Source organism: Nannospalax galili, unplaced genomic scaffold, assembly GCF_000622305.1.
Source record: "Nannospalax galili isolate Female #2095 unplaced genomic scaffold, S.galili_v1.0 scaffold341, whole genome shotgun sequence".
Classification (NCBI taxonomy): domain Eukaryota; kingdom Metazoa; phylum Chordata; class Mammalia; order Rodentia; family Spalacidae; genus Nannospalax; species Nannospalax galili.
In genome coordinates, this window is record NW_008346082.1 from 2,830,153 (window position 1) to 2,842,646 (window position 12,494).

The 12,494-nt window shown below is 40.8% G+C and overlaps 1 protein-coding gene across 1 annotated transcript; it reads right to left on the minus strand.

The window, feature by feature from the left end:
• Positions 1-8,930: 8,930 nt before the first annotated feature.
• On the minus strand, positions 8,931-12,125 carry Tmem215 (transmembrane protein 215). The gene has a single exon (XM_017800419.1). It carries the CDS (start codon positions 12,068-12,070, stop codon positions 11,363-11,365), a length of 708 nt encoding a protein of 235 aa, XP_017655908.1. The 5' UTR covers positions 12,071-12,125; the 3' UTR covers positions 8,931-11,362.
• Positions 12,126-12,494: the final 369 nt, after the last annotated feature.

Sequence of the window (12,494 nt, forward strand, 5' to 3'; positions counted from 1 at the left end):
CTGCTCTTATTTTCAGCTCATATATGAGATATTCTCTCATATACACACTTTCCCACATAACCCCCCACACACACACACACACACACACACACACACACACACACACACTTGCACACACAGTGGTTAGTGTCCCTGGCAGGAGCTGCTATACTGTCTTCATTTGGTCTCTAACATTGCTTTTTATCTGTCTGCCTTCCCCCATAGGCTGTTGGCTCCATGAAGACAAGGGTTTGCTTGACCTTGTCTGGTCCCTGCTACATTTCAACCTCACCACAATGACCAGTCCATACAGACTTATGAACTAGTACATGTGGAATGACAAATGTATGTTGGCAGCTTGTTGAAAGGAGAAATGAGGACAGAGAGGACAGAGGGGGCAAGGCTGGCCAGCGCTTACTGGTGCTAGCTGTTTTGTGTTATATGGCTAAGTTGCTGTGTTCCTCATAACAGCCTCCACTCTAATACTGGGAAAATGAAAAGTGAGCTTTGGAGGGGTCATGAAATTTTGGGGAAGTAGCCATTCAAAAACATCCTATTTATTTTTTGTTTAAATTTAACATTTTAGTTTTAATTGAAAAGCAGTATCTATATATTTTGGGGGCACAGCGATGTTTTGAACTTTGTGTACACTGTAGATGATTATATCAAAGAATAGCATAGCCCATCAACTCAATTATTTTTTGTAATTAAAGCATAAAAAGATATTCTTTTAACAATTTTGAAATAGATAATACATTACAATTAGTTATGTCACCCTGCTGTGTAATAGACCTTGAAAACATGTTCTTCCTAACTGGATTTTGTCTCTTGGTCAACATCCTCACGTTTTTCCGTGAGTCTCCCCACCACCCGTTCACTAGCCTCTCCAGCTACCATCTCACAAGTCTGACTTTGTTAAATCCACAAGTAAGATCATGTGGTGTTTGCCTTTCTGCACCTGGCTTATCCTAACATGTTTTCTAGGCTCAGCCATGTTGCAAATGACAGAATTTCCTTTCATTTTACGGCTGAATAGTGTTCCATTGTGTATATATAGACCACATTTTCTTTGTTCATCCATTCATCCATTGTTGGATACTTAAGTTGTTTCCATGTCTTGGATATTCTGAATGATGCTATGTTGAGAATGGATTTTGATGCCTTTGGACAGATAGCCTGTAGAGGAATTGCTGGATCATATGGCAATTTTCTTTTTGGTCTTTTGAGACAGGGTTTCCCTGTAGCCCCAGCTGTCCTGGAACTTACTATGTAGACCAGGCTGGCCTTGAGCTCAAAGAAATTCGCCTGCCTCTGCCTCCCAAGTGCTGGGATTAAAGGTGCGCGCCACCACGTCTGGCCATGTGGCAATTTTATTTGAATTTTGTTTAGAAAACTTCCATATTTTAGTTTACATTCCCACCAACAGTATGCATCCACATCCTCTCCAACATTTGTTATCGTTCATCAATTTTCAATGTCATTTAAAATTTTTAAAAATTATTTTATGTGTATGAGTGTATTGCTTGCATGTATTTTAAGTACATCTGTATCATGCAATGCCCATGGAGGTCAAAAGAAGGCATTGGATCCCCTGGAACTGGAGTTAGGACAGTTGTTAGTAGCCATGTGGGTGCTGGGACTTGAACCCAGGTTCTCTTTAAGAACAGCCAGTGCTCTTAACTGCTGAACAATCTCTCCAACCCCTCAATAGCCATTTTAATTTGTTATTTTTGTTGTTGTGATGAAATAAAATGACCAAAGCAACTTAGAGAAGAATTTTGGCTTATGGTTCTAGAGGGTTAGAGCACATGCTTTGGTGGGGAAGGTGTGCAATGTTGGCAGGAACAGGAAGCTGGCTGATCACATCTTTAGCAATATGCAGGAATAAGAATGAGAATAAGAATAAGATGGGGGTGGAGAGACGGCTCAGCGGTTTAGAGCACTGACTGCTCTTGCAGGGGACCTGGGTTGGATTCCCAGCACCCATATGGTGGCTTCGAACCGTCCTTAACTCCAGTTCCAGAGGAATCCAAAGCCCTCTTCTGACCTCCACGGCATTTCATGACATGGGTGCACTCACATACATGCAGGCAATACACTCATACACATAAAATAAAAATAATAACAATAAGAGATCAGGAAACAGGGGATGGTTATAAACCTTGTAGCCCACCCCCAATGACTATTTCCTACATAAGGTTCTGCCTCCTAAAGGTTCCATAACCTCCCTAAATAGCACCACCAACTTGGGAACAAATGTTCAAATACACGAGCTTATGGGGACAGTTCTCATTCAGCCACTGCACCATTCTGACATGTATAATGTGGTGTGTCACTTTAATTTTAATTTGCCTCCCTTTGGTGATTAGTGATTTTGAGCACAGTTTTCATATACATGTTAACTGCTTATATTTTTTTTGGAGAAATGTCTAATGTTCTTTGCCCAATTTTAGACAGTTGTTTTCTGTAACTGAGTTGAGTGTCATGTATATTTTGGATACTAGTTTATCATCAGCTGTATGTTTTTAACATATTTTCTCATCGTATAGGCTGTTGATGATTTTTTTTTGCTATGCAGGCATGCTTTTTAAAAGAAAGAAATGTACATCTATCTATCTATCATCTATCTATCTATCTATCTATCTATCTATCTATCTATCTATCATCTATCATCTATCTATCATCTATCTATTGTGGATTTATGTGTGCCATAGTGTGTGTGTGTGGTGTGTGTGTGTGAAAGTCAGAGGACAACTTGTAAGAGTTGGTTCTCTCCTTTTACCATGTGGGTTCCAAGGATCACACTCAGGAACTTAGGTCATCAGGCTTGGTGGCAAAGTACCTGTACCCACTGAGCCATCTTGCCAGACAAGAAATTTTTAATTTGATAGAGTTTCTTTATCTATTTTGATTTTATTACCTGTACTTTGGGAAGTGTGAAAGTCAGAGGACAACTTGTAAGAGTTGGTTCTCTCCTTTTACCATGTGGGTTCCAAGGATCACACTCAGGAACTTAGGTCATCAGGCTTGGTGGCAAAGTACCTGTACCCACTGAGCCATCTTGCCAGACAAGAAATTTTTAATTTGATAGAGTTTCTTTATCTATTTTGATTTTATTACCTGTACTTTGGGAATCATATTCAAAAATTCATTTGAGCCCCAAATATTTACAACCTGAAAGGTTAGAGCCTGCTTTGAGGGAATCTTGCCTGAGAGGAAAGTTGTTATAGTCTCTTCTAGTCTGCCGGAACATGCTGTTGGGCTTTCAGTCCCGGCATTTAAACACCATATTCTTTTTTTTTTCCAGTGGTAATTTGGGCTGAATTTATGGATTAAAATTTGTTAGACTTCATGGTTTTTATCTTTCTAAGATTTTAGCTGATATTATGCACTTTAATATTCTCATTTCATACTTTTTGTTCTATAACTTATTTAAAGCTAAATAATACTTCATTGTATACCTATACCACACTCTCTGTTCATTTTAAAATCCATCTGCTCTTATTTATATTTACTCGCTACTTTCAGGGTTTTTTTTCTTTTTCCTTTCTTTCCTTTTTTGAAGACAGAGTCTCCCTGTAGCCAGAGCTGGCCTGGAAATCATGGAAATCGCAATGTATGTAGACCAGGCTGCCCTCCATCTCACAGAGATCTGCCTGCCTCGCTCTGCCTTCTGAGTGCTGGGATGAACGGCGTGCGCCACCACGCTTGCTGTGTCTTTTAACTGTATCTAGCAGGAGGACATTTCTAGTCAACTTTTGCCTTTGTTGGAATATACTTTAAAATTAAATGTACATATTTATTTTCTAAAAAATGTCAGAATTCACTAGCATTTTCCTTCTTTGCATCTTAAATGCATTTCTGTTGAGCCTCTCAGCTCATTTTCTAGCACCTGCTGATAAACTGGAGATGAAGAGCGGTGATCCCGGCAGGTGACGGGGCAGACGCTGAAGCGGTGAGTGGCTTCATGAGAACAGCTGGCTCATCACCCTGAGCTGGGAGTCTGAATCCTCTGTCTTTGCCTCTTTGGTGGTTACTTTTAATTGTCAACTTGATTGGATTGAGAAGTGCCTAGGAGACTAGGGTATGTCTGTGAACACACTTTCAGAGATGATTAACCGAAGGGAGAGGACCGGCCCTACCATCCATAGGCTGGCACTGGGGTAGTCTAAGAAGAGGAAAAGGAGAGCGTGCACAAGAGACATTTTCTTTTTCTGCCTTCTGACTGTCATGATGTGAGCTTCTCTTTGCACCATGATGGGCCTAAACCTCTGAAACTGTGAGCCAGAATAAATAATTCTGTGTTAGATATTCTGTCACAGTGATGAGAAGTCTCACCCAAATTCCTCACCCAAATTTAAAGCATGTCTTTCTTGCTATTGATAAAGGAGATCTAGCTATTTCCTATGGTCTAGAAAAAGAGTTACTCAAATTAAATACATTTCTATCTAGCCAGATAGAAGGAAATTTCGTGGGGAAAATTATATAGGTTAGCAGTTATTAACACTGGCTTTGAATGTCACTCACGGGAATTGCCAAACACTGCCATCACTTTGCTCCAGAACAATCGGGCTTCTCTCTCTGAATCACAAACCAGCATCTCTGAGCATCTCATAAACTCTGTGGAAAAATAACTTCACTGGGAATGTGTGTGTGTGTGTGTGTGTGTGTGTGTGTGTGTGTGTGTGTGTGTGTAGGGGCAGGGGATGAGGGTCAGCAGCTCAGGTCCCCAATACTGACCTGAGAGAACACCCAGGTTGCCTTGAAGAGACTGTTAAGAATTATCAGGGGATGAGGGATTGGGTGGTAAGATGGCTCAGTGGGTCAAGATGCCTGCCACCAAGCTTGAGTTCAGTCCCTGGGACTCACATGGTAGAAGGACAGAACTGACTTCTGCAAATTTTCCTTCAGACATGCATTGTGGCATGTGAACAGCCAAAACACACACACACACACACACACACACACACACACACAATAATGTATGTAAAAAAGAGAATTAGCAAAGAGAATCTTAACTGAAGGGCAGTAGTCAATGCTGGGAATTATATTTTGTTGATGTACTTGCAATATTAACCTGAAAAACATTGATTTACCTTCTTTCAAAAGATGGCTTGTGCAGTGCTCCTATAATCACCACGTCTTGTCATGTGTTTATTGCAAACACTGACTCATACAGAATAGCAATGGGAGTTAGGTCAGTCCTGGGGGGAGGGTTGGGGATGGGGAGAAGTGTTCTGGAAAACTTTATCTCTTCTTGTTATGTGAGATGTGGTTCCCCAGGGAAACAATAAACTAAATAAAAATTAGGGTCTCAACTTACATAAGCCTATTTTAACTCACATTATTGCTGATTATATTCAATATAAAGAGGGAGATGAGATTTGAGTATGATTGAATGATGCAATTTGGAGTTTTCACTGAGCAAAGCAGGATGCATTGCAGAGGGAGAGGTGGAGAAAAGATGGATAAAACATCCCTTTCCCTAGAAAGCTCTTGGGTGAAATGGTTGGGACAAAGGCCCATGTGGTTAGGTGAAGGTCACACTCAAGTATTTTCAAAAAGCTGTTGGAGTGGTCAGTGAGATGGCTTTCTTGTTGCCAAGGCCGAAGATCCCCAGGACTCAGATGGCAAAAGGAGAGAACTGACTCCTACAAGTTGTCTCTCGATTGCCAAACATGCTCCATGGCATGCCCACACTGCCCCCACTTCATTAAATAAACAAACAAGCAAGCAAAGTTTTAAAAGAGGCTGCTGAGGGCTGAAGAGATGGCTCAATGGTTAAGAGCACTGGCTACTCTTACAGAAGAACTGGGTTCGAATCCCAGCACCCACGTGGAGGCTAACAACCATCCAGTTCCAGGGGATTGATGCCCTCTCTGTCCTCCTCTGGTACTGTACCACAGGACATGGGTGCACTTAATAAATGCAGGCATAACACACACACACACACACACACACACACACACACACACACAACACTGCACAGGATAGGAGGGAAGGTGACAGAGCACAGGAGAAGGAGGGCCTTTCTGAGTTGGTCTGAGTCTAATCACTTGCGTAGAAGGTAATTACCCAGACTTTTCATTGTAAGCGGTAAGTTCCAAAGTCCAAAGTGTCTTCATGTGGTCTTGCCTCAGACTGAAGACTTGGCTAATGTACAATAACCCATCATCATGAAAAATAAGTAATTAATAGCAAAAATTATTTTACTTTAACTTTCTGATTTGACAGATATGAAAAAGAGAACACAAGGTCTTGAGTAGCTTTACGTTGTGTTTAATGTCTGCTCCATTCTATAACTTTGTATCTTACTAGGGCTAAAGCATTCAAAGCCTTGTACTAAGGATGCTGAGGTTGTCAAAGTTGCAGGCTCTAACCTGGGGCAGGAGGAGGAATGGGGGAAAAGAAAAGATCCCAGGAACGACTCACCAAACACTGGAGGTGGCATTGGTGCCTGTCTTGTGTATCTGGCCAGCCTCCTGTCCAGGTTGAGTATCCTCAACTAAAAAAGCTCAAATTTCAAATGCTCCAAATCAGAAACCCTTCCAGCAATGACATAACATTTAAAGGGTTTTAAATTTTGTGGCATTTCACATTTAGAATGTTTGGGTTGTGGAAGCTCACCTGGGAAAGTCTATGCAAATATTCCCAAATGCAGTAACTCCAAAATCTAAAATACTTCTGATCCAAGAATCTTGAATCAAGGGAACTCAACCCATATAAACTTGTGTTGAGTGCCTGTGCAAGGAGGACCCTGTGGAAGGCTGTGATATGCCACACAGGATCGCAGCTCAACAGATCTTGCTGTAGTTTAGATTTGGCATATCTTCCAGAGGCCCTTGTGTTAAAGCTTGGCCCTCAACTTGGTGCTATTGGGAGGTGGGGGAAACTCCCGGTGGCTAGGGACATGGCATTGGAGGGATATTGGGATCCCAGCCCCTTCCTCCCTCTCTCATTTGTCCCAGTGACAAGAGAAGCAGTTTTGCTCTGTTTCCTGCTCTCTGCCATGATGGGCTGCCTTGCACCAGGTCCCAAACCAATGCGTCCACCAGACCTTGTACTGAAACCTCCAAAATACTGATCCAAAATTAACCTTTCATCTTTGTAAGTTATCATTTCAGGTAATTTTTCGGAGTAACAGAAAACTGATTAACATAGTATTCACATGTTTTTATGTTAGCCTGACAAGAGGCTGATTGTAATTCAAGCCTTTATTGAGACTTTTGATTGTACCAAACATTTATGCATGTGTCCATCATCAATTTAGTTTTTTGCTGGAAGGAACTGAGTCACAGAAAAGTCCTTGGTAGAGTCTATTGAATTCCTAACATTTCAGTTCATTTATAAGTCACTAATAGGTAGCAAGATACCTACACATGAAATATATTATAAAATATATGGGGAGGTACTTTAAGAAAAATGCTTTTGGAATATGAGAAATTATCACCATTTAAGTCTATTTACAATTTTGCTTATTGGATATTGTGCTTTGAAGACCGACTTTGTGGAAATATCCTTTTGAGATGCAGCATTTTGGAGCAAGATCCAGTTGCCTGCCACCCTGCATCTTAAATCCACATGTGGAAAGAAGGCTGAATACCTCTATGGAAAATTTGATTCATTACACATTTCTGCTCCCTCTGCAAAGGAAACAGCTTTTCAATTGTATGTCTTCATTTCTGTGGCTGTATAGTAAAAACATCAATAAAATATAATACATGGTTAGCAACAAGGAATGCACGATAAATTATGGAACCACCAAAATGGCATATTACATAGTTATTAACTGATAATTAGGAATACTATTCAGAAACACGGAAAGATGCTTAAGATGTATTTAATGAAAAAAAGAAAAAGAAAAGCGGGCTGTTAAATATGTATACTGTGTGTGCATGTGAAAAGGTCTGGAAGATGAGATGCCAAAATAGAAACAGAGTAGTTCTGCTAGGGTACTAGGAGTTTGGAGTCTTGAAAATTCTTTTTTTGTTGTTGGTTTTTGACAGTGTTTCATGTAGACCAGATTGTCCTTAAACTTGCTATGTAGCTGAGAATCGAGGATGGCTTTGAACTGCTGATCCTTCTACCTCCACCTCCCAAGTGCTGGGATTACAGGATCATAATCACCACAATCAGCAAAAATAGTTTATCTTTAATGTGATAAGATAACAGTGGAAATAATGATAGTGAATTTACTAAATGCTGTGAGAGCAGAGGGGCGATGCTAACAAATAAGTAGAGGTTGGATCTTACAAGAGAGTAAAAGTGTTTTAAAGAAGGAATCTTCCCTTCCCACATTTGCCACCTCAGTGGATGTTAAGATCTATAGTATCGAAAACATTTCCAGAGGAGCTGGTGAGCAGGGTTGGAAGACAGCAGGGACCTAACTGTATCTGGGTCCCCCTCTCCCCTGCCAAGAGGATTGCAATACAAAGTAAATCTTGAAACAGTTGTCTCATGTGGTCCAGCTTGGGTATCTTGGCTGAATTCACATTTAGGAATCAAGAAACAGGCAGATGGGAAAAGAACCCATGTTCCTAATAAAGAGGAATACAGAAAGAGTGAGAGAAACCGAATAGAGACATTTCAGAAGTAAAATGCCCACATGAAACTAAGTAGAAAATGAGTGTTTGGATTAACAGAAAAGTAAATGGAACAAGTGCCCACTTAAATTCATGTAGGTTTTGAAATTCTTAAAGGCTTCCAGGAAACAATCCTTTTGCCTCTTAGGTTAATATTTGTCATTTCCTGAAACTATTGATTTGAATGGAATGTTCTCTGTTCCTCTAAGGTCACCTTTTTCTCCTTTTCTTCTGCCTTTATTCAAAAGAACAACAGTTTCACCCTGAATAGTACTTACAAGTGTTGATTTGGGGCCCTAAGTTGCTTTGCTGCAAATAGGAGGGGTTAGCTTAGGAGATGTTAAGAAAAATTCTTACAAGACACAGCCATATATTTTATTCTTTTGGTAAAGAAAGGTAAATCTCTCAGTCCAACATCTGCAAACCACCCTTTTAGCACAGGAAAATATACTCACAAATACATACTTAGATACTTGCAGCATTTTAATAAATGGATGGAAGAAGAAACCTGAAATCAGTTTCTTCTGGAATACAACTTGAAAATGTGATAAAATACCTTGCCTCTAAATCAGTATTTGACCCTTGGTTTGGAAGTGGGACTCTGGGTATGCACACATGTGCACATTTTATGAAAGATTTTGAGCTGTTTCCAAGAAATCAGAAAGTAACTTTCCCAAACCTCAAACCATATATGACACAAGCATCTCCTTTCAGACCTGACTAAGACTTGCTGACTCCCTGCAAACATCTGTCTGTTCCTCACTTCTAAAGATGCCAATAGTGGCAAACACATTAGGGGAAATTTTTGTTATTGAGTTTCCCAATCATCTTTTCCTCTATGAATATTATTTTCCACTTTCAAAACAGGCATTGTGATTTTAGGAAACTATCCATCACCATCCCAAACCAAAGTCAGTTACACTTAGTGCAAAGCTATGTATTAGATTATTTTGGGCTATACTAAGATTTAAAAATTTCTCCTCAAAAATATTTGACCCCTCACATCTTCAGCTTTATTCCCAGGAACGGATTGGTGTTAAATAGATAATATCTGCTAATAAAATACACCTGCTTTCATACCTCTACAAAATTCTTTTGAGTAGTAGCAATTTAATCCATGTCACATAATTTTGATCATGGATTGTATAACTTTGGCATGCATTTTGCTGTAGCTCATTTCTAGGCAACATACACAGTACCTTTGATATACTATCATAGAATATCCAATATGGGGATGAATGATGGAAAAAATTTAGCATAAATAAGTCTTTTCCCTATTCTCCTTTCATAGAGTAGGAAACTGAGCTGTCAGAAGATAACCTTTGCCCAAGATCACACAACTGTAACATGTAAGCCCTACAAAAAAGATTGCATACTTTTGACAAACATCATTTAGAAATTATGATTTTCAAGAGCATGAGTCTTAAGACAGAACAATTGCTACACTTAGGTAGAATCACAGAGTTGGATTTGAAATACATAAAAGAAATAAGCCCCTGATTTTTGTTCTCAATTTACCTTTTGGGTCAAAGCGTCTAAAACTATTTGACTTAGAATCACAATTCTTTGAAGGGTACAAAACAGTACTGGTCCTCAAGATGAAACTCACCATCCTATACATGATTCAGTATTCTACAAGAGGGATCAAATGGCATGACTGATGACTGATCACTCTTTTTAATGTTGCAGTTGAGCAAGACATATAGAAAATAAATTGTAGGACACCACTGTGATGTTTCCCCCCTCAGTCACAAAGTGGGAAATATAAAGACTTTTAACATGTAAAGTTCACTGGACCTGTGAACTTAATAAAATACAGGCCTCACGTAAGTCTCATGAATAACTCTTGTTTCATCGACATCTGTAATCTGTGAGGGTGTTTGACAAATGTACATATAAACATTTCCGAAGTTTTAACCATTGTACTTCATACAAATTTTGCATAATCTTTAGGCCCAACATATTGACTCTGTAGTTTCAGATTTTTAAAAGCCATATAGTAATTCTTAGTACATGCCTCCCAGAGATGTGAAAGACACTTAGACAGATCTGCAAAATTTGTTTTGTTTTGATAAAAACAAATTCTAACCTATGAAAATATTACATCAAGTCATTTTGCACCTGGTAAGGAAATTATACATGAATGTAGTAAATATAAAAACTTCAGATAAAGTCCCAGTAAATCAGTTCAAATGAAGAGTTTTAGAACTAACACAGTCACCTAAAACTATGAACTTTTTACATAACAGTCACACATAATCTATTTGAAAACTTCATCTTGTCAGCAGACTCAATTATGCATTTAAATTATTTTGAACTCCCATTCTTCCAAAACCCATCCCATCTAAAGAGGGTTTAACTATTCTGACTTGATTTTTGCTCCTTTCAGCAATCACTGTGTGTAAAAAGCTTCCTTTTAAAAGCAGCCCGTTTCCCTGTGGACAGCCCATGCATCATTTCACACATCTGCAGCTCACTCTAAACTTACCTCACTTTCAGCAGGTGCTTGATAGCACTTTTTGGGTTATTTTACAAAGTCAACATTAAATTGTTAAGAAGCAAATGGAGTTCCTTCCTTTCCTACACACCACCTCTTCCAGTGTCCTTAATTCTCATCACGTCTCTAAAATGTGTCCCCAACATGCCTATTTACATGACTACCAGGCACCAGATGTCTGCACATCCATCAGCAACCATGCCAGTTTCTAACAGTGTGAAGGCTGTTGGAGCAGAGATTTCCTTCCATTGAGGGTTGAAGGTAGCCACGTGCCTATCAACACAGTGACCCTTGTATTCACAGATCAGACTATTGTCTCATGGTCCCACCTGCCTTGGGTCTGATTGATGTAGCAACAGTATCTGTCATAGGGGCTTTTCTGCTTGTAGGAGCAAACGATGATACTGTCCTGGGGCACGAAGAAGATGCTGTCCTCTGGCTCAGGGCAGTCAGATCTGTCCCAGGCTGAGCACTTGGCATCCAAGGCACTATAGGTGAGGGAACTGCCGGAGGGGCAGTAGCCATCCAGATATCTGGACGTCTCCTCCTGACGCCCACTCTGGACCAGACTCTGGCATTCTCCTTCCTCCATGGGTGTGGGGGCGGTGATGGAGCTGGCCATCGGCACCTCACTCGGCCCCTGTGGGAGCGGCTTCCCTCTGAGGCCGGCCTTCTTGGCCAGTTCATCCGAACTTCCCTTGCCCGACTCCAGGTCTGAAGGGGTCCTCAGCAGCTCCACTACGTCCTTGTCTTTAGGCTTCCGAAAGCAGGGCAGCTTGCGGACCCACAGCAGCTCATTCTCTGGCCACTTGGTGCATCCTTCGGTTTTCCTAGCCAGAGCAATGGCTGCAATGCCTGGTAGGCAGATGGCTGGCCCGATGGCCAAGAGGGGGATGTTCCCTAGAGTTTCCCCTTTCATCCCAGAGACAGTGAACATGAAACCAAAGACCAGAAAGACGCTGACCAGGGCCACCACCAGCCCAGTCCTCGGATTTATGTCATCAGGCCGCATCTTTCACTCCATCCAGGTTGGGGACTGCTTGCAGAGCAGGGAGCACTACGTCTCTCGTCTGTGGGAGGCGAAACCACAGGGGTTAAAACAAGTCCAATCCAAATTCCCACCCACTAACTCTTGCTGTCTCTGACTCCTTCAATCAATCTCGCTCTGTCTCTCTCTCTGTCTCTCTGTCTCTCTGTCTGTCTCTCTGTCTCTGTCTCTGTCTCTCTCTCTCTGTCTTATATTTGAGCTCTCAGCTTCCTGCTCTGGTTGCCTCCTGCCTACTTTTTCTCTTTTCACTATTGCAACACTGTCTCTCACACCAACATGAACCAACTGGGGTCCCCGAGTTACCTGAAGAACCTTTTCTCTTTTCACTATTGCAACCCTGTCTCTCACACCAACATGAACCAACTGGGGTCCCCGAGTTACCTGAAGA

Bases quoted from the DNA above. Each gene is read 5' to 3' on its own strand.
- Tmem215 (XM_017800419.1), bottom strand. From the start codon at position 12,070: ATGCGGCCTGATGACATAAATCCGAGGACTGGGCTGGTGGTGGCCCTG.